This window comes from Spea bombifrons, chromosome 3 (genome assembly GCF_027358695.1).
Source record: "Spea bombifrons isolate aSpeBom1 chromosome 3, aSpeBom1.2.pri, whole genome shotgun sequence".
NCBI lineage: Eukaryota > Metazoa > Chordata > Amphibia > Anura > Pelobatidae > Spea > Spea bombifrons.
The window spans coordinates 109,376,463-109,400,127 of record NC_071089.1 but is presented as its reverse complement, the minus strand read 5'-3'; the positions used below and the strand labels follow the sequence as shown (position 1 = coordinate 109,400,127).

Here is a 23,665-nt window from a genome sequence, read left to right as displayed (position 1 = left end):
TATATATATATATATATATATATATATATATATATATCTACACATATGCCTGTCCATACATACACATTTATACACTGCCCTCACCACACACATGTATATGTGTATATATATATATATATATATATATATATATATATATACATATACATATATACATATATATACATATACATATATACACACACCAGTATATATATACATATACACACACACACCAGTATATATATACATATACATATATACACACACCAGTATATATATATTTCTCCCCCCTTTGTCCCTTTCTCCCTATCTCTTACCTTATCTTCTGTCTTCTTTCTTCCATCCAGTTGTGGGAGCCCGAGGTCTGGCACTTCAGACCTCGGCTTCCCTGCTCTCTAATCACTAGGCGCCGGCTATTGATGCCGAGCGCAGGGATGACGTCATGTCCCGGCGCCCGGCATCAATAGCCGGCGCGTAGTGATTAGAGAGCAGGGAAGCCGAGGTCTCAAGTGCCAGACCTCGGGCTTCCCTGCTCCCTCATCACTACGCGCCGGCAATTGATGCCGGGCGCCGGGACATGAAGGCATCCTTGCGCTCGGCATCAATAGCCGGCGCGTAGTGATTAGAGAGATTGGTGGCTTCGTGGGAACCTCCGGCTTGGTAAGTACCCGGCGTATAAGACGACCCCCGACTTTTAAGAAGATTTTTTGGGGTTAAAAAGTCGTCTTATACGCCGGAATATACGGTACTAGCCTGTCTACACAATACAGGTATGACATTGCCATACATAGGAACGTCCCAGGGATAACCCTCCTTCTCATCACAGTAGATGGAGGAGGCAGAACATGGCTAGCTGCACATGGACTGGGGGTAGTGACCAGCATGCAGCATTGGCAACGTGGGCAGAACCATACAATATGCCCCCACCTGGATATAAAACCACAGCAGCCAGGAAAACTGCTTAGATTTCCAGAGCTACCCGGGCAAACCAGACGAGTTTTTATGCATCTGTCTATTGTAGTACATTTGTCAAGAAGACCGATAACCAGCGATGGTTAATCTCATGAAAAGTTGATTTCAGACTTCATAAAGTATGAAGCTTTAAAGTAGTCAAATCGCCAGCAAATACATAGATTATATTTGTGTAAATATTAGCACACATGGATACCGCAAAGGTAACGGTACCACTCTAGAACACTATACATTGCTCAACGTCCAAGAACGCAAGCAAGCTGGCGCCAAATTCAATTTCTCACACCCATTTCATTGATTAACTCTAAAATAACATTCATGGATCATTGAATTAAAAAAAGCATTTCTTTAAAGTGTAGTAGAATAAAGGTGGGCACCTTTTTGGAAAATATAATGCAGCAACTTCTGGATCCATACAAGTGATGTCATCCAAATATACGCCATCCGTCCCAAGATGTCGGCTCCGTTTATCTGTAATAAAGATCAAATAATTTGTTAGTCTCTTGCTTACTTAAAATACACAATTGTGAACGCTGAAGCTTTCTGCCACAAAATTTCTCCACCACCTTAAAGCTCGATGCCACTTATAGTCGGTCTCTTTAAAATGTTTTGGTAGCAACGCCTTGGGTTCTGCAGCAACTAAAATGATGGTAGCTTTTAGGATAACTAAATTTATTAAAACTACTATAAAATGTACTTTTCTTTTTACACCAAATGTTTTGAAGAGATATTAAGGAGTAAAGAACTATTTTATCAGTTTCTTGTCAATGTTATTACCTTAGAATGGTTGACTGATCCATTCAACAACAACATGGTAGATAATGGGCGGATAGTAATGTAGATCATAAAAAAAAAAGTAGCTGAAGATGGCTACCCCCCCCCATATAAAATGGGGGGGGGGGGTATAGATATTTGTTTCCTGATATAATCTGCTCATAAAATCATATATGTTTATTTGGTGTACTGAACTTTAAAATGCAGGATTTGGGGAAAAAAAAAAAACAGATCCAACTTAACTAAGCAGCATTTTGTGCTTTAACAGGGTTAAAAAAAAATAAAAAAAATAAAAATCTTATTACAAGAAACCATTCGCAGATTTAGTAAAACCAGCAATAATCACGTTAAAGCATAATCAGCCATAACCGTGGAAGAAGTGCACGAGATGTAACATTTTACCGCACCCAGACACAACACGCTTTCAAATAAGGAAATATTAAAATTCATTAAATATTGGGAATGCCGCAAAAGGTGCTTCAAGCAACGCAAGGATGTTATCACAGTGAACAAGAACGTTGGATTTACTGGCTCTTTAAAGTCAGCGTCTAACCTTTCTTCTTTGAAGGAGAATCCGTCTTGCTGGGAAGGTGGTGGGAACCAGTGGTCATGGGGCTTATGTCTTCTTCTGCGGGGAGAAGGGCCGCAGCTGCTCCGAGAGATCCAGGATCAAACTCGCTTATGTTCAGAACAGAATCAGGACCAACGTCTTCTATAGTAACCAAAACAGGCTTATCCAGGTCAGGGTCACGAGGCAAGCCTTTGCCCTCATCGGAAGCGCTGGGGATGGTCCTGAAATGGGTCTTTTCACTCATACTGATGCTCACGGTGCCTGCATCCTTGGATTTATGTGGAGAAGACTACAAAACATTGTGAAGATGTACATTAATTCTTCAAAAGTTAAACACATTTTATTATTGATAGCAAAAGAATTCAGTTTTGGCCTTTTTAACAACAACAGTTTAGTTAACAATAAGCATAGAATCAGAAAAGCACATTTGTAATAGATATGTACTAAATTAATACACAATAGAAAGTGAAATATTTATCCCAAATTAATTACTTCTACTATGTGTCCTTATAGTAAAGAGATTCATGTATTGGATGCGACGTTGTGATCACTCTAGACTGTATAAACCATCAAAAAACAAAATCGGTTTTCTAAAAATTTCACCCAAATTTTGTAGTTTTACCAATCATGTTGCAGAACTACGGTAACAGTTCTTGGAATGTTTGACTAATGAGATATTCAGTAGACTTCTATTCAATGTTCCGTTTCGTACATGGGCGCTGCCGTTATTACTGATTTGATATTGTTATTATATTATTACTGATTTGTTCACAACCGTCTACATGAATGCACTGCATTTTGGGAATAATCTGCATTTTGAACAGAAGTGTAGAGCAGAGCAGCCATATCTTTTAAGACACCTCCTGTAGGACAATCCATCTGAAGGTACCTAGTGGTGGCCCCAGTAACTCCTGTTTGAGAAGTAACCCTCACCTTTTTAGCTTGTGGCAGCTCCCCCCATGCCCAGTGCATCGGGGGCTCAGTTTGTAACCCTCTATCCAAAGGCTTGCTGACCAATTCTGAATCGCTTTTAGGGGTGGCGGGACGGGAACCTGGGGGGCTAAACAAAATAATGTTTTCAGCAAATTAAAATCAATGAAATTAGGTATTTATAGAACAGTTTAATCACATTATTATGGTTACGTCGCATCATCACATTCCACGTCGCTATACACCGGGTAAACAGGACATAAGTAGATCACATGAAAATTTTGATTTACAGAAACAACGTTAAGGACGACCCCGCTGAAACGAGTTTACAATCTAGAAGGAGGGGTTGGTTTATTACACAAGAAGTTAACAGACTGATAAATGCATGGAATAGATATAAATCCCAAATATGAACTCTAATCAATAACCAAGGATTAGGGAACGGGCAGACCTATATACAGGTTCTTGTTATTCATGTTTATTTATGTCTTTACTACTGAAGAGTATTGAGCAAATTTGATTATATTTAAATGAAATGCCTACTTAACCCATTAAAGACCACTTTACAGTCAATGCCATCCTGTAACAGGACTTTAAGATAGCATAAAGTATTCATCGTATTTACCAATAATTCTAGAAGGCGGTCCTTATAGCCCAGATTGTTTTATTTTTATTTATAAATTGTATATATATACATATATATATATATATATATATATATATATATATATATATATATATATATATATATATATATTACGATGTGTAAACAGGACATAGTATGTAGCGAATCCTCTAACATTTTGGAATGACAGAGTAAATGTGAAGAGCACTTTGTCATAGTATAGAAGGCATGGGCCACCAGTGAAGCTACGGGGTTAAATAAGAAATTCCTTCCATTCAGATGCATCCTAGCAAAACGTTATATGGGCCACCATAAATTTTCATTCGGCACAGCCAGCGCTTCGGAGATGTGTTTTTTGTTTTGCCAACTGCTTTTGTCCCTTTTCCTTATTTTGTAGAATACTCTTTATTATATCTTTTGACTGGATAACATTATGCGGCCCCATAAATTTCAGCCAAAGACAAGAAGCCGCACAGCAACAGTACTAGTCAAATGATGATATTTTTTTGACTGAAGTCACAACAGAGTTCTATTCTACATAGAAACATATCCGAGGTGTAATGTTCGGGTAGTATGGATTCTAATCATGACTTCCGGATTTGGTCGGAATAGGGGCTGTTCCAGAAAGTAGGCGACCCTGCAGAACAAACACATGGATGGCGGCATCCGCTGAAGACCAGATCCCACCTTCGTCACAGGATAACGAGATGAGGAGCAGCTTAAAAAGATGTGGATATATTAATTGTGTAACTTCACAACTTCCAACGTCCAAGCGGGTAGAACAACGTCATCGCTGCCAAATGTAACCAAAATCGCAACAGGCGCATAACTCAACAAAGCCGGGCATCGGCGTGCGTTTGTCATGGAGAAGCGGCAAGGTGCATACGAACAAACCTATGCTGATCAGAAGGGAACACACCTTGGAGTACTTAAACTGAGTTTTTTTCCCCCAAATCTGTTTATTCTTGCATACGCATCAGTCTTCTATCATCTTTAAGCTTTGTGTGATTAAACAGACCAATGGAGGGAGCTAGATATGGCTCTTGGAGCACTCAAAAGGTTGAAGATATCACCACAATATTAAATGGACAGGCCAGTCATCAGAAGCACTTTAATGCATAGGATAGCTGAAAGGTCCTTTTAAGTTTTTGCGATGCCCCCCCCGGTACATTAATACGCATCCAGTAAGCTGCATCCTATATTATTAGCGATAAGCAGCAAAGTATCCCACCGCAGAGCATCAGAGATATAACTGAAGCGTTACAGAAGGCGTATGGATATGTAGAATTCTACAGACATCAAATAAGTCTCACACGGGGAATAAACATTCGGTGTTATATTAATGCATGAATTCCACACATCTTTTAAGTATGTAGGTCCTGAATATTATACGGTGATATTTGCATGCCGTGTTTTACTCTAAAATGATAAACGAAATGCATTTTCAAAGTTAAATGTGTTAGTAACAATCGGGAAGCGAAGACAGAAGATTTATAGATTTTATATAGTAAAGGAGGGTTAGTTACTTATAGTAGGAGGTCAGCTACCTGTCAGAAGCACGGAGGAAAGAAGACTGTTGAGGGCAAGAACTAGAGAGACCTCCATCAGATGGAACGAGGAGATGAGAGGAAGACTCTCTGCGTTTTACTGATTTACTAAATGGAATGTGTTTTGGGGGGAAAAATAAATCAAAAAATCATCAATTACAGTTTTCTCCATAACATTATACATCTCAACCAACCCGCTATACCGCTGGCACATACAACAACCCAGCCAACTCCAGAAATAGCTTCCTACACCCAAGTATAGAGAATACAGCTATTAATACGCACGAGGTTAGGTTTTTAAGGCCCGATGAATAGCGCAAGTACGTTTTTTTTTCTTAAATCCTATATATTTCCACTACAGGCTACAAGCGGCTCCCTGCAGTTATTTGCTTATATGATATTCTGGCTAGCTAGTATTTCATGTTAGAAAATCTGGAGGATATTTAATTAATGTTACAAGTTAGTTGTGTTCAAAAATTACAAAACAGAAATACAACATGAACCCCACTGTAAGGGTTCACAGATCTATCTAAACATCTATGAATCTTTCCAGAGGACATTCGATATATTTATAAAGCAATTATTCTATACACACACACACACACACACACACCTTTGAATGGGTGACCACTCTCCATCAGAATGAGGGTATGCATCCAAAATGGGGAAAGAGCTGACTTGTGGGGGTCTCATCTCAGAGGTTCGGTCACTGTAGCTGTTCTGAACAGATGATCTGGAAATAAAGAACATTTAATTCAACCGTTAAGATAGATCTTGCCATGAAAAGTATAAAACACACAAACGCCGGCAACTGCAAAAATACACCAGCTGCGCCACCTAATACCCCCCTGAGTTCAAGGAGACAAAGGAATGGACTGAGATCTGCCTCTAATCACTGGAGTTGGTACAGGGAAGTGCCACCGAGCTGCCCAACAATATCTCATGGAAGCCACGGCATGGAGCGGCTCACCCAGATTATAAGAGGAGACCCACGTTCACAAAGAGCCGGTCCGTCCATGCAAAGTTAAGTGGCCCTGCAGTGAAAGCGAGGCTGCAGTGTGCAAGTAGCCAGGGAGAAAGGGGTGAGAGGAGAGGGAGGGAGGGAGCAAGTGAGTGAGTGGGTAAGGGAGGGAGTAGGTATGTATCTATAGGTGTACATGTAAGCATTTGTGTGTGTGTGTGTGAGCATGAATGTATAAGAGTAAGTATTGTGTTAGCATGGGTATGTAAGTGAGTGCTAATGAGTATGAGTAAGTGTTTGTTGGTGTAAGCATGCGCGTTTGTATGAGTGTGTACATTTGTATAAGTGTGTATACATATGTGGGCCATATATTGTGCGGGCAATGAACTGATCAGGCCACTTGGCTTTAACACCATCCCCCCGCTGGCCAGAAGGTGTCACCCCTCCCATTTTGTTAATTTACTGTGGTTTAGGTTGGGTATAATTATATATTATATATAGATAGAAACACAAATTGCGTTACACTACAGCATTTTATTTCCTTAAACCAAAAAAACTCTGCTTTAATTTACTACAGGAAAAACAATTTTTTTTTAAAGTATACCCATTTTGAATAACTCATTTTAGTGTTCTCTCAGCTAATTCAGATACTATTTGCAACTGTATAATTTCAGAAAACTTTGAAGATAAACCCTGGGATGCAAAATAATGCAATTCAGCCAAGTGTTTAAACACAACAGCGCTAAGAAAGTTCAAACTACATTACATCTTACGGTGTAATACTTCATTCCGTCACTAGAGGTCACCGAATCCCTTGATTAAAGGTGCTGTTCCACCCACACGCAATATTAAGTTCACGCTCTGCTAAACCTTAGCAGATCGCTTGCTGTTAATTATTCATTGTGCTGAAGGTTTAATCACATACAAAAAAAAACAAAACATTAAGAATCTTTTTCAGTTTCTATGGGAACAACCTACCTGACGTGCTTTTGTGTCCATGACAATTAAGGGTCCTTTGCACAAAAAAATATGGATGAGACCATATTTTATATACATTAAATAATTATTGTGGGAAAGGATGCGGCCTCCATAATGCTGCAAAGTTACAAAAGTGTGGAAATAACAGATTATGAAAGATGCTGTTTTTTGCATTACTGCATAATGATTACTTTTAGCACCTGTACCGGAGATTGAGGAGCTGTCCCCGGACAGAACTACATGTCCATAGACACGTATGTTCTAGAAACCTAGAGCTATAAAGAAAACACTTTCTGTGGTTTTAAGCAGAAGCAGACACAGTAGAACACACCTGGCCGTTTCGAGTGCCTCCGTCTCCTCATCTGAACTCATTTCTATAGGGAACATATCCTCGTCTTCGGTGGTGTCCCCATTTTCTTCCCTCTTCACGTTATCCAGTCTGGACTTCCTCCTTCGTTTACGCCTTTTTTTCACAGAGCTGTTTGAAGAGTTCTCTGTCCCAGCCTGACCGGCGTGTGAGGTCCCAGGTTGGTCACCGCTCCTGGTCCAGTCCATCGAGTTCCTCTTTAGCTGCGATTCCATCAGAGCAGCTCCTTCCAGTAATATAGGCGAAGTGGCCAAGTACGAGGGTATGGATACCTATCATAAAACATATGGAAGTTAATTAGACTTCAATATATATTATGGTCCTGTGATTTAATTATCTTACACCATACATTGCGGGTAAACCACATGTAGACTGATCTATAGTCTAGAATATCAAATGGTAACAAAACAAAGAAACACAAGCATGGCTCTTTATTTTAATTTAAGAGGGGAAGCTCTTAAGCGGAGGATTAAGTAGGATTTGGATGGCAGTGAACATTTCCAGTTTATACATGCCCTTGTTTTTAATCTATACATTTGCCAAAAAAAAAAAAAAAAAACTACTAAAAATGTATGGACTTGGTTTAAGCTTATAAGTCATATCTTCTCAATCCATGTGCATGTTTTCACATTACACTTAAACAGGAAAATGAGAAAAGCAGAAGTAGGATGCAATAATAAACACACAAAAACAAACAAACAAGAACGTCTTTGATGAAACGTCTCTCCAAAGGCACACTCCAGCCGTCCACTTTTAATTTACGGGGTGTCCGCCTGCAAATAAATGGGGGGATTCTGCCTCTTTCCCAACCTCCCAGAGATCCCTGTGTGCATGCGTGGAGGAGCTTTCGTGTGGATTTCAATGAGTGGAGGGAATCGTGGGAGCACGGAGGAGGAACTGCAGCTTCTGCCCAAATTACGTCAATCCCCCCCCTTTTTAAACAATGCATACTAAAGTATGTCACTAGCGGAAGACACCAGGACTCCAACAATGGTCCAGGAGCGGTCGGTGCCTCTGTCAACCCCTTCTGTCATCTCACATTGGAAATCCATAAGCTGTAAATAGGTGCAAAGTCACTGCAGCCACTAAATATGGAGAAGAAGACAGTGCCAACAGCGCTGACAAAGGAAACCGTTATGTGTCCTCTTAAGCTTGGAGGTCAGAACGTTACACAACCGGCCAAGAAATATTTTGCCATCTCTGGGCTTTTCATTTGCCAAGAGAGAGAACAGCAGCGTCTCCATTACAACCCTTTAACACCGCCGCGGCTCTGGATAATGTCAGAAGCCGTACAAATAGATCGTGACTAATGAGTGGCCGCTCTGTTATTTCACCTACGCGGACGGAGCAGATAGATCGTTATATAGAAAGCCGGGCAAACCGTTACCAGTAATTCAGAACTCTAAACATTTGGTTCCTTCGCTTACTGCTTCGGACTTAATCCGCGTGCATTCTAGTTACTCGTATGTTTGTACGGAGATACACGTATGCGTTTCGTTTATAGGAAAGGGCGTGATACATTATGCCTTTTGGTGGTTAGAACGCCGCAGGGGAAATTCCAGACTCGGCTTGGTTCAGAGTCATGCGATTATATCTACATTTAAACGTTAAAAAGCAGAACTTGCTTTTAAAAACAGACCCGTCTCCTACATTATGCAAAAAATAGACTAAATAAGAAAAAAAAAATCAATACAGCGTAATCATTTCTTGCCAGTAGTTTTATCTTAACCTCAGCATGCTGACTTTTGGGTTGAGCCAGACAAGAGCCCCATTAATGGTGTGCAGAGGGGGCTTTAACGTGCAGGAGAGTCTCAGTGGGTTAAAGGGTAGTTCTGTCCCACGCATTCAGCTACACGGTCAGCAATGTGTGCGGATTACATATGGATCATTTCAGAAGAACCCCAGAATCTGCATTTATAAGCCTATTATGAAAGTGCTTCCCTTTTTTGTATTGTTTGGCAAGAAATTGTTTGTAAGGGCATTTCCTGTCACTGCTGCGAAAAAATAAAAAGACAAATAAATAGAGTTTTAAAATATGGTTTTTAAAGACACAATTTATTTAATGTTCCTCTTGATTCATCCCAACAGCCCCCTTCAGTCTCACTGCCTCTATTAATTCCCAACAGCCATAGGGGGAGAAAGCCTCATTTATTATTATTATTTGTTTTATATATTGCCTTCATATTCTGCAATCCCATTCACTGGGGCTCTAATCCACAGAATACCAGCAGCCACGGGAGGCAGCTGCCAGTACAGCGAACCATTAGCACTTCTTAGTTAAAGCGAATTTCAGTGAATGAAAATGCCAAACTTGGGGTACTTTAACGTAGTGGTGGGCTAAGCACTATATATGGCCATATAGCGTGACAGAACCCCCAATATTTATGCTTTAGTTTTTTGGTATTCACTGGGTACTGAATTCCTGCTTTGTTTTGTTGACATTTCGGATATTACTGTCACTTTTAAAAAAAAAAAATATATATATATATATATATATATATATATATATATATATATATATAGTTTAGTGCCTTCTTTTTTCAGTGATTGGTCCACAGTGACTATAATAGATTCCTGTTCGTTTCCGTGTTACAGAACAAACAAAAAATAAATACTTTGTTCCTGCTTGGTTTTACTTGATTAAAAAGATGTTTGGAACAAATATAAAAAAAACCCTCAGAAGGAGAATGCATCCTATTACTCCACAGGTTTTTTTTCTTTTAAATGTACATTAATATGTAGTAATGGGGTCAGTCTACCTCATTATCTTCCATTTCTTCAACAAAAAATGCTTCTCCATTATCTCCTAGTTTCATATGCAAATCCACACACTCTCCGTTAATTTCGATATCAACCTAGGGGGGGATAAAAAAAAAATGAATAAATAATCAAAATACTGTATGGTTGGCATTATAAAGCTGGCATCTACAGGGGAGATGTGATCAACAGCCTAGACTGAGTACATTTTTTTAACTAAATGTAATAAATCATTGTCTTAAAATCTCACCAATTCATTTCTAATTATACAGTATTATATAATAGACCTCTCACTATATTATATATAACAGAACACGTTGTTGTCTTCCTTACCACTTTCTCTCTAGAGCGTAGCACTCCCATCTTCCCGAAACGCACGTGGAAGGGGGAACACTGCAGGTTGCCATTAGGTTGTCTCACCACGATGACGTCGATGCATCCCGAGAGCGTGGCGGGGTTTAGGCCTCGGTAGAGCTCTTTCACCGTGACAAATACTTGCCCTGCTAACTGCCCCACGTAATTCATGGTTTGAGCCTAGAATACAGCAGGAAGACATATTGAAGCTCATACAACGCTCAAAGTTATTAACTCAAAAAAAGTAGAACACAGAGAAAAAAAAAAGTGTTTCAATTCTTTAGGGATCAATGAAACAAATATTATTAATAATAATGTAAGTATTATTGTTTTATATAGCACCATCATATTCCACAGCGCTGTACAATGGGTAAATAGGACTTAACCCGTAGTATGTAACATACCTGATCAAAGAAGCTTACAATCTAAAGGTCATTTACCCCTCCACCACTACCATTAGCCGGGGTTCAGAAACAAAAGACACGTATATGTAAATATATATATATAGTAAATTAAAGGGAAAATATTAAAATTGCACTAAAGCAGTAGAAGCGCATCAAGGACGTCGCAGATCTACCGACGTTAATGACCAGGAAGCTAGTTTTTGTAGAAAGTGGTTTCACAAGAAATACTGTTACTCCGCAGAACAGTTCACCCAGCCCTGGGCCATGTATAGAAATATATATATATATATATATATATATATATATATATATATATATATATATATATATATATATATATATATATATATATATATATATATATATATATACTGACACAAGGATATCCTTATTACAGAAAGAATGTCATTAAAGGCATTCCGGGACACTGGGAATTTACTCGCTGCTTTAAAGTCTAACCCGATACAAAGGCCAGTTCTAAATGTTCGATGCCTGGGCTATTCCTGGCCGATCTTTGCATTTATGTTCTTGGGACGACCTGTTAAATAAGCACCACCACCCGATCGAGTTTATATTAAAATAATCCATTCTTCATGGATTTGCCATAACGCCTGGTAGTTATTACAGTGTCCTTTTCTGGGGTATAGCTGAAACATGTGATTAATGTGGTGATTTACCATCCAACAGCAGATAACCCAAATCTTCATCACGAAAAAGACACTAAGCACAAAAACATAAAAAGGCGTGAAATGCCGACGATGGTTATTGCCTTGAGCCGCTAATATAACGTAGTCAAGTAAACATTACGGGGAACAATGAAGCTGCTTCCCAGTTTAAAAAGAACAAAAACCCAGGCAACAGGGGAAGGGATTGCCGGAGGTAAACATAATATTTGCATTGAACGAGTATTTGAATTGTAGACGAGCCTCTTAATAATAGAGCGGAGTTAACTCTATTGCCGTTCTGTAGCAACTAAGAGGGCACCAGAGTTTAGTTTATTTTAAACGGGAGGGTGGTAGATAAATGGAACAGCCTCTCATCTAACATAGTGAGAATTTAAACACTCAAGGGATAGGCATAAAGCTGTCCAAGGATTTGATGGGTCAAACAGTTCTTATCTGCCATTTCACGGCAAAAAAAAAAACCCAACTCTTAATGGCACCAATACTGAATTGGTTTGAGATGTTTCAGTAACGTGCTTTTATTAGCAGGTTCTGATAATAAACCAAGTAAAAAGACCAAAGCTATAAAAATAAATGTCTAGGCAAATATAGGCGCCACCGGTTTCCACATTGACCGCTCCTCTTGAAGACCTTTGTTCCAGAACGTCTCTTTAGAACTACGGCCTACAGACTGCCAAGTTTGAATTCAATGTATTATTTGTGCACAGACCCTCCGCTGGCGAGCCATGCAGACGTATTCTGGATACGAACAGACCACATTGTTTATTTAGTTTGAGTGTGAATCATGTGAGCGCCGGTTTCATAAGGGCACTCGTTCTCTGCAAACAAATTAAATCACCGCGTTGATGCGCTTGGCCAGCATTTACTTATTTATCAAAACTTCTCATTGTCTGTTACAGTAGAACAAGCAAAACAAGATTCCCTCACTCTGCATAAACTAGGTGTAGGACCAGAACGTGCGAGGAGCCAAACCTTCCACACTTCACACCATTGCAAAAATGGCCGACGCTCTGAAAACAAAAACAAGCGGTGGATATCCTCCAGCATTACTGTTGTGTATCTTTTGTTCTTTATCTGAAAGATATCATGTGATAAATATCTGTGCATGACAGACAATGCCGCCAACTAATGTCTCCAACGTAACAAATTACCGACCAAGTTGTGTGTTTTATATGTTTTTTGTTTGTTTTTTTAAAGCAGAAATATGCGACACATGGGTTTATTTTTTTTTATGAGATAGATTCACGGTAGCCGTATGCCTAAGATAAAACAAAGGACTGATTAAGGTCCGAGTCTTAACAGCAGGAAAGAAATGTGTAGCTACAGGTTCGATTTACATTTACACGCAACGTGTGAGCACGTCAAATCCAAGCTTGCAAGTTTCATACTGAAATAACCGAACATGTATGTGCAGCTAATGGGAATGTTTGAAATGCTTGGCCGTTGAAAGTTGCTCATTGAGTGTGCATTTTGTGACACGTAGCTGTGTATTGCGTAGTATGCATATCATTAGTACCAAAAAACATGAAACTACACAAGTTTTGAGACACAGTTTTGCTTTAAATCATTTAAACTGGCAGAATGGGGTTAATGCATGGATCTCGTAAAAAAGTCCCAAAAGTGAGCACAATTTTGCAGGAGGTTCCATTCTTGCTATACGTGGTATAAAGTTTAATCGCCCTTTACCTGCATTCATTTGCCAAAGGAAATGTAGAATTTAAAGAGAGAATATTTGGCTCTAAATAAAATGTGTCCTCACACTGACTTATCACCATAAGCCATTTCAAAACTAAATGCAGCTTTCAAGATGTGGAGCAAAAGCACTTTACTCAATCGATCACTTCCTTAGAGATTAAAACGCCACTACGCCCTCAGGGTGTACTATTACGTGAAGTGGCCCAAGCGACCCTTAGGACAATCTTAAGTTATCTGTACCTGGTACACAGGACATGAGATACTTATAAAAGGTCTATGCAGATCCACTTGGGATCTACGATGGTAACCCCCTGCTGGCTGATCACAGGTACAGCGATTAGAAATGCAAAGCTTTACAGCCATGCTCACTGATCAGATGCAGTAACGATGCCTCAGTAACGAGTGTGATGCCTCTTCAAAATAAATACATTTCAAAAATAGTTATATTACTTAACAGAAGAACGCCTCATCCGTAGTCCGACGAATCATGCTTTAAAACAGCCAATTAGTGTCAGGAAACGGCTCCCATTGAACTCAATAGGAGCGCTTTCAATGCATCTGCACGAGGGTCTCCTTAAACCATACCCTTACCTCTGGCATCTCCTGCATGGCAACTAATGTGGGGGGGGCATGGAAAGGGGCAAATGCATTTGCCACGGGGACACCATGAAAGGGGGCATCCAGCCATCATGTGCATTGAAGTCCATATGATGGCTGGTCTGTATGGAAAGTATGCAGTCTTGTGACATCTGTGTAATCTCCCTTTGTAAATAAAAGTATATGGTTTTATGATCCACCAGCCAAAGTGCATTTATTCTTTCATTAAACGGCCTGGGTTTGCACGCCCTATTTTTACCGGTAAGCACATATAGCTGTGTGTTAGTAGTTGGAACGGTCTACGCTACTTGTAACTAGGCTATTGTTCTTGGATACTTTCCAATCTACTGTATCTGGAATTCTGGCAGCAGGACAGCAGATTGCAGGCGGTAAGCAGCTACAGCAAAGAACATTCTATGATAATGGTGTTTTCATCCCATAATCTCAGACACAAATGTTTATTAAACCGATGACACGCAAGGTAATATCATAATCAATCCTTTATCAAGAGGGAGTGGGATTCACTATAACGTGTGAATAATTTCAGACTGACCAACTCCACTGAAAGCACATAGCAAGACCATGAACTCACACGTTGCAGACCTCAGTCCATCAAAGCAAGGTGTTGCAGTTCTTTTAAAAGAGATCTGACACCTTTACAACTTTTACCCTCACATAATGAATTTATTAAGCATGCTTAAGCCTGTAGTTTAGTGTATTCATCACTATTAATCGTTTCAGACCTGTAAAAGCAGATATTTACCCATTGGTCTTTAGAACAATGGACATGTAGCTAGTGTCCTCTCTGGACACTTGCCAGTTGGACTGCTTAATTCTTCTAATGACGTACTATTATGTCTTGAAAAAGTGCAAAACAGCACATCCTGTGTTTCTAGCATTGGCGATGATGCCTGCATGCTGATCAAAGGGAGATCAGTCTGGTCTTTGACTTAAACAAGGTCAATAACAGTAATTGTGTATTTGATGGAAGAAAAGAACAATTCAGCCCATCAATTATACTCATTATTTCAGATCTAAAGACTCAGAGCTTAAATCGGTCCTTGGTAGGGGACAACATTTCCTAACTTCATGGGCACTTACTGGCCACAGATGGTGGTATAGCATGACTCCTATCATTATATAGAAAGTCAGACAGACAGTGGTACAGCATAACTCTGGGACATTGCAGAACATAAATTGTGTTTTGGTCAGTTTTTTTTTTTTGTTTACCACTTTAATATTTTAGTGGTAATAAATAGCCTTATAGGTCTGAATAACCAAATGATAGCCCCGTTTGTACTGAATTGTAATTTATATATATACACACACACATACATATATATATATATATATATATATATATATATATATATATATATATATATATATATATATATATATATATATATATATATATATATTGTGTGTGTGTATACTAAAAAAAGGACTGTGGTTGAACAAACTGAAAATTTGATAGTCAAAAAAGCGTCATTCCTTAGGGTAACCAATCCCTGGGTCATGAAAGGGTTAATACACAGTCCTAAAAATGGAACAACGTTTCAGGATCAAGTGGACAGGCTAATCAGTTTGCCCACTTCTAGCACTTTTTATTCCTCCTCCTGCTCTACTAGTCCATGAAAGCCAGCAGCCGGTGTAATTTACTGTTAATACATAAAGGCACGATGGGGTTTATTTACTAAAGCGGGAGTTTGAAGGCGAGAGGCTATATTAAGTCATCAGTTTTGTTATGTTTATTAAGGGCTGACCCCAAGTGACGTTCTAAAATGAAAAGTACATAGCAAGATGACTTAAGAGATCACTCCGTACAGAATGTCTTCTACTTACAGAAGTTATGGTGGGTAAAGGTGATGGAAAACCCTTCCACTTCAAAACATAATACAGAATATCTTCTTGCAGTAGAAGGTCATGGGGCTAGTCGTTCATAATGCTGAGTGAAGTCAGACAGCTGAAACTTTAAATACCCCCCCAAAAAAAAAAATAAAAAATGACAGGTCTATTCACTAAAAGGAGAGTTAACCAGAGCGATGCGTTTCAGCTCATTGACTTTAGTAGATAGGAGACCCAGACAGCTTCTGCTGCACGTAGAGCTTGGCCAGCTCGTTATATCAGTGAAAGGGCTTCAAAGTCTCCTTAAACATTGAATTATACATTATACAGGGCCAGTTCAACACTTCTCAATGCTTTATGAAATATCAATCGCTCTTTTTGGATTGTAACAATACACTTTTATTTTAGATAATGGCATCTTGTTCTAAAATTTCTCCTCCTTGGAAATCAACTTCCCTGTCTCCTGTACTTTGTATATTTCAATGTTTCTATTATGCATTGTACGGGGCACCATATGCTTTTTAATAACAGAGGGTACATTGATTGCTGATGGCGTAGGGAGAAGTGGCATTCCGAGAGACGGTTTCCATGATGGCACGGAGCCACGTAAACAGGATTTTGGCGCAGTTCCTCCGAGAACCTACCCGTCAAGGGTAAAAACCTACAGACAATCTGCTTCTGAAAGAGAAGCAGATCACAATTTGTGATACAAATAAATTATTAGCTGCTGTGTTATTAAAAAAAAATATATATATATATATATATATATATATATATATATATATATATATATATATATATATATATATAAATTTTCAGCCAGCCAAATTACCTCCCAAACAGGCTCCCAGCCATTCTTACACCAACCATAATGGTAGCTGCGGAACATTGGCTGCTAGTGATCCAGATGTGATTTATCCTGCAGATAGTCTTTTCTATGTAATCAGAGGCTGGCTAAGGGTGATGGGTGCTGGAGTACACAAATGTGGAATTGCCCATCTTTTACAATAGGGGGGAGTTAGACAGTATATGCACTTTAATGCGTGGTGTCCCTTTGTAAACGCATTTGTGGCTTCCCACTATCCTCCGGCTGACGATAGACTCCCCTCCAGTCAGCTCCAGCACTGTTCAGACCCCAATGGGCACCAGCTTAAAGCACTTCCATTGACTTGCATGGGGGCATTTTCTTACCACTGATTGGTGGCTTTAGCCAGCCAGTCACTGGAAAGCATTGACAGACCAGAGGAGAATGACTACTTCAGCTGCTGGGCTGCAGCTTCTACCTGAGATAAGTGGGGGGGTAGATCTGCAGAATGCATATTAAAAGGACACCTTTAGCATTTCCCTCCTAGTGTTGCTTGATCATAGACAGTTACACACACACACACCTCATTTAAATACCCTCGTCCATTAAAAACCAACGGGAAGCCCCTTAAAGGGGACAGCACACAATAACAGACATACATTAAAAGTACATTTACAGTGTGGTTTGCATATACGTCATGAAAAACGAGAAATGCAGTCGTCATTCACCACGTCTTATATGCATTCCAAAATGTAAATGCAGTTTAATGTTATCGGTACGTATCTGTCATTGTTTTTAACGGGTTATTAGAGTATATAAAAGGAGGGACGTATATTAATTTAAGGGACACTCCAGGCTTTGTATGCACTTTAATGCATATGGTAGCCAAGCGGTCCAATAAAATTTGCATTTGGTCCCCTTTGCAAATGAGCCGAGCGATCCTTCTATACGTTTGCCTCTTTACTCGTCTCGTCTAAGCTTGCAGGAGATGCGATTGTCTGAACATATTGCCCACTCACTAAAGTACATGCACTCGATACTCACCTCCTGAGCTGGCTTACTCGGGTCTTCCAGGGGGTCTGATGAAACCTCCCGCAGGGCTATGCGAGGGCTACGGGCTATTTGACATCGGCAGTGGGTGAAAGTGGAGCCTACGGGTATGTAATTACTTTCCTTCTGTATGGATACTCACAAAGTATTTTAATATACATTCTTTGTCGGCGGGGCTGCTCGGGACACTGGTGTGTCTTTAAATTGTCTGATTAATAAATGCTAGGCACAAACACATAAGGTGTCCTTTTTGACCCCTGCGGCGTCTCAATGATAAAAGTAGATCAATACAGTTTTTTGTGCAGCGTTTCACGTTCCTACACAATACCCCCTCCAGGATCGGAGCGAGCCGGCATTCCCCTCGGACAACCGTGTGACAAGTTAGATAGCCCTACATTACATTGGACTTGCCATACATATTTATATAATGGAGTCATGGGGGCGGGGGCTGGCAAATTATGCTCCAGGGGGCAAGCAAAGCTAAGAATGCCCTTCCCGTGTGCCAATACACTCACACGCACTCTCTCGCTCTTACGTCGGCCCCGTTTAAAGATTTGGCCTGGCTGGAAACTGCCACCCTGTCGCTGACACCAGCTCGTACAACCAGATATCCACCAACACACTGACTCACATAAAAGTAAACATAAAACCCTTCTTAAATAATAGCCAATTGTCCTGTAATGATGGGAGTTGCAGTTACAACCCGCTAAATGGCACTGAAAGGGTAAATCAGAGGAAGCAACAACATTACACACATACATATACATATACATATATATATATATATACATATATACACACACACACACACACACCATGAATGTGTTAAGATAAAAACATAACATATAGATAACATGCCCAGGCCTATGCTTTAGTTTCTCTTTTCTTTCACACGTCACACGTCACACGTCTTCCATAACAGACAAGCCACAAAACACAGTAATCCGAAAACAAAAAACTTAACGAAACGCAGCAATGAGAAGCGTCCAATTCCGAGCGAATGGCAGCCATAACGCACAGTACTGTATACCAGGAATAGCCAAGCCCTGGCACACAAGCTGCGGCAAACAACAATTCCTATCACGCTCATGTAAGACATGGTTTTTGTAACATCTGCTTTACTTTCTTCTATGTATAGACTACTCATACTGATATGAATACTACATCTGTGACTCCCCTCCATCTGTGGACTACTTCTTCCGTGACACAGCTGGACTACCAGAGGTCGCGTAAGGCTGCACTAGACTAGAATTTGGAGTCCTGGCCGGTCCACATTATTGTCGGCTTGCAATATATAGAAGAAGGCCTTTCTGCCGGGATGGGGATTTAAAGGCAAAAAGGTTTCCCTTGATTGTTTTTTATGTTATCAAAATAAAAGCCGATCTGTATACAGACACAAAACAATGTTTCATTTCATTAGCAGTATCACTGATGCTACGCGACATGACATCCACCTACGGTTTCTACCATCTCGCCCACCTCGCCCCATCACACCTGTTCAGAAGGGATTAAGCGGTGGAAGCAGTGCCATCACCCCACTTACATAGCAAAGCAAAGGAAGATGGAGCTGAGGAGTCTTCCCAGAGCGGACGATGGAGGCTGACAAGGTGTCCCCTGCCACCCAGCTGCTGCTGAACCCAAAGTCACCTGCCGGGGTGAGAGCCGCCACCAGCGATCACCGATACAAGCGTCTGCGCGGATACCCCAATTCCACCCAGCATGGGGAATAAACACACAGGGGGCAAATCCAGCCTGAAACGCCTCCTGCCCCAGCAAGAACAGCCAGCTGGGTCCTAGTGCCGGGAGCTACACATACCCAAAGTGTACAGAACAGCTCCCCCTGTACACTGCCAGCACTGTGTGATGTATAGAGCCCGAGCAATGCTACATTAATGCCACATATACACAAAGTAACCTATAGAAAGGGACAGACCATGCAAACCTATACACTGACACACATATTGATACACACATTGATACTTCTTCTGCCAATACCTTATGCCAACCATGGGCATCCAAACTATAAATAAATAATATTATTAATAATAATAATGTCTCCATTCATCGTACACTGATACACCGCCTTATACTGATAAGTAACCCTGATTGGGATTTCAAACAATAATAATGTTACCGATTATAATATTCTTATTATTATTTTATCCTGTTTTACGTTCCACGTCAGAATGACAGCACAGATGTTTATAAATCGTCAAGCCATGTTAACAACATCCTGTTTAAAGCCCCCAAAAGGGTAGCGGGGCCCCTTGTTCTGATCAACAAGCCCACCTAGACAAAGCAAATGAAAGGCTACGCCGTGTTACTTACGCCTGATGGGCCGGTACCAGCGCCCAGGTAAGCGATCCGGTTAACGGGGGCCCCGGAAGCCCCGACTATCTATTATGTGATCGATGCGGCCCCACAGATCGCACACAGACAGAATCAGCAATAAGGGGGGATGTCGGTGGTACTCCGGGAGACGACGGTCACTTCCCTAGCACCAGTCCGGCTAGGGCTGCACTGAAAAGCCGTTAGCTCTCCTGGTGATAACCGCTATCAATCTGAGCCAGCAGCAGTACAGGCTAGACACATATGACGGCTTGTTTGTGCATTGCTCGGACGTGCTTCCCTCGCAGGGGCCCCTCAGTGTAAGGAAATGTGTAAGCGCCCATGCTGGATCTTATTTGTGACTTAGCAGCGGGGAGGAGGCTGAGGTGATCCCGGCAGCCAATCAGGAGGCTGCCTCAGCTCAGCCCAATGGATCAGCTGCTTAAGACTCACTTTAAGGAACTCACGTACCGAGTGAGTGTGTGAGTGAGTGTGCCGTGGCCCCGGGGCAGCGTTAATCCCTATTCAGCACAATAGCACACGACTTTAATGTATTAAATGACATCATCATCTTGCTGATTGGACAGTAATGTTCGTTTAAATCAAAATAGTTTTCATGTCTGTCTGCTAGTTGTTTTGCCAATACCTGGGGCTCAGCGACAGCACAGATTGCCAGGGAAGGGAGCGCAGTTTTCCCCTTAAAGGAGGGACATATGGCAACGTACAGAAGACATTGCCTGATAACCCATTAGGCATGCTAAGCAGGTGCCTAGGGGCCCCAGAGCTCTTAGTGGCTTTAACTGATAACATGGTCAGGGTGGGTGACACTAACATAATGTGACCCTTCAGCATTAGCCCAGTAGATCTGTGTGCTAGGAGTAGTGGGGCCAAGCGCCTGACAGGTGAGTGTGATCCCACCCCAATACCTCCTTACCTCATCCCCATTGTCTACCTTTGTTGGGTCAGGAGAGGGGTTTCTTGGTGGGGGTAAATGTTAGTTACCCATTCACAGGACAGATGATCTAAGCTGAAAGAATATAAACCATCACTGCGGGCCCATAACAAGTATATTAGGGTCAAGCAGGCGGACTGTGGCCCCCCACATATTAATAATACATTGAAACAGGTCTGCCCAGGTAATGCATGTGGTGACGTTTGGGATCTGTAACTCCCCCAAAAGATGCCAAAGCTGTATTTGGGGGGCTTTCCTGTAACGAAGTGGCAGGTCCAGGGGGCAGCTGCACCTTTGCCATATACCGTAATTGGCCGACCGGGCTCCATGTAATGGGACGGTTAGAAAGGAGCTAACTGGTCACCCCAACTGGCCCATTAACACTATACAGGGTCCTCCATTGTTTCCTTCAGCTCTGCGCTTCCTTTAAAAGTGGAGTGCCGGGATATGATGTCATATCCCAATGCCTAGAAGTAAGGACAGCAACGGGGAGGGGGCCGGCAGGTTAGGCTTAGTGCAGCGCCACTGGATATCGCTAAACATAAAATCCAGTAACAATATATGCATGAAAAAAAACCAAAAAACAACGTTGCCACAAAGTTTGGTGGGGACTGCTAAATTAACGGCTGCATGAAAAGTGAAAAAATTACCCTAGATAACAAACAAATACTTTTTCGGGTGTTATTTTATAGGGGGGCTTCTGGGACATCATTCTCTGAAAACTACACATTTGAAAACTGAAATGCGCACATTCCAATTTTGCCCCCCAAAACATGCAGAATGGATTTATACAGGGCATCACCGTACCCGGGGGGATATTGCTGAATGCAAACTGGCGCGTTGCACGTATTCTAGGAATTCGAGGCAGCGTTGCAATGGGTGAAAAACCACCAAAAAAAGGTCACCACAAATTTCGCATGAAATTGATGATGAAATGATGCCTGAAACATGTGAAAATGTTCTTCCTTTTAGTATTATATATTTAATGGGGTAGTTTAAAGCTCTCTGACCACTACTGAAGTTAGAGACCCACCATGCCTCCAAGTCCACCTGTAATATTTGCCCCATGACGGACAAAATCAAGGTTTTTTTCCCCATTATTTTTTACATATATGAATATGGTTTCGAAAGAAACCTCTACTTGTCCTGAGAAAGCAATATATGATGTGTGTGGGTTCACTAATTAAGAAACTACAGTTGAGTGGTGACAAAGAATACAGTTGAGTGTGAAATTTGTTATTATTATTTTACGTTTAATTACGTTATCCACTTTAACCCCTTAAGGACAACCCTTTAAAAACAATGCATTGTGAGCCCGTACATGTACGGACTTTGTCATGAAGGGGTTTAGACAACAAATATACAGCAAATATAACAGCAAATCAAATACAAATCTTTAGCTACTAAAGGCATGAACCCTTAGCTGAAAACATGGTTATTATCTATGGACAAGTAAATAGTTACCATTTATGTAATATTAAAATGTTCCAACATATTCCGTGGCGCGGTACAATACAATGGACTTACACACTGGCAACTACTAAAGAAAAAAATGTCAAAGGTTGTCTGCTCTGGGCGACCATCAATGAAGCAAACTTTGACCTTATTCCAAATTCACTAATGACGCAGAACTTGAAGACCGATAAGAACCATTCAGCCCACCTAGTCTGCCCATTTTCCCTGATATAAAGGATCCCAATCACTCGTTCCCGGTCTTCTCTTAGATTCAGGATAGCCATATGCCTCATGCATGTTTACATTTCCTTACTGTTTTAGCCTCTACCACTTCTTCTGGGAGGCTCTTCCACCTATCTACCACCTTCTCAGTAAACTAAGACTTTAAATCTTACAAAGTAACTGCAAAAAATCCACATCGCCATTAAGGAAGCTACAAACCGTAGTCTTTTTGACTTCTGTGTTGGACAAGAAGCTGCTGCACTTGAGAGAATGTAAGATTTGTTTGACTCGCCCCATGCTGCAGCGTGTGCAGGTGCAAATGGATCGATGGGTTGAGAGAAGGCATGGCAGGCTCCTCGTTCATCCCATGGCTGCAGGACCCCCATGCACCGTGCTGCCCCTGCTGCGTTACCCCTGCCAGCTGTAGAGTATTCTGATGAACAGAGGGCTCTTTGTTCCGTGTTTGAGTGGTATTTTCCAGTATATGTGTGCTGCCTGTTAACGACGCAGCAGTCACCCCCTGCACATGGTTTTTTTGTGTACACTGTGAGAAAACATTAAAATATAACACCAAAGCTGGCTTTAGTAACAATATTAACAATACGGCAATATTACACATCACAAAAAGGCTTTTCTTAACACAGGTTTTGTGGTTTTCCTGTTCTTCTTTCAATTTTCTCCATGTCTCAAAAAAAAAAACCAAGAATTGTGTTTCTTAGGATTTGGATAGCTTCTGACCATGATGACTTAAAGCACCATACTGACCTCACCACTGGAGATCTAAAGTGTTAAAGGGGAAAATGACCCC

At 40.8% G+C, this 23,665-nt stretch overlaps 1 protein-coding gene across 6 annotated transcripts in view; it reads right to left on the bottom strand.

Moving 5' to 3' along the window:
• The window catches only part of LPIN1 (lipin 1), a 54,122-nt gene that overhangs the window by 15,111 nt on the left and 15,346 nt on the right, over positions 1 to 23,665 (bottom strand). For 2 of the 6 annotated variants that reach the window (XM_053459217.1, XM_053459215.1), the window contains exons 2-9: positions 10,798 to 10,998; positions 10,467 to 10,562; positions 7,672 to 7,979; positions 6,015 to 6,134; positions 5,402 to 5,509; positions 3,233 to 3,359; positions 2,282 to 2,588; positions 1,332 to 1,425 (exon numbers count right to left, since the gene is read on the bottom strand). In XM_053459217.1, the coding sequence (XP_053315192.1) occupies positions 1,332 to 1,425; positions 2,282 to 2,588; positions 3,233 to 3,359; positions 5,402 to 5,509; positions 6,015 to 6,134; positions 7,672 to 7,979; positions 10,467 to 10,562; positions 10,798 to 10,998 (1,361 nt within the window). Of the gene's footprint in view, positions 1 to 1,331; positions 1,426 to 2,281; positions 2,589 to 3,232; positions 3,360 to 5,401; positions 5,510 to 6,014; positions 6,135 to 7,671; positions 7,980 to 10,466; positions 10,563 to 10,797; positions 10,999 to 19,443; positions 19,517 to 20,228; positions 20,513 to 23,076; positions 23,173 to 23,665 lie in introns of those variants that run through there. The other 4 variants (XM_053459218.1, XM_053459220.1, XM_053459221.1 and 1 more) reach the window with 4 other exon arrangements.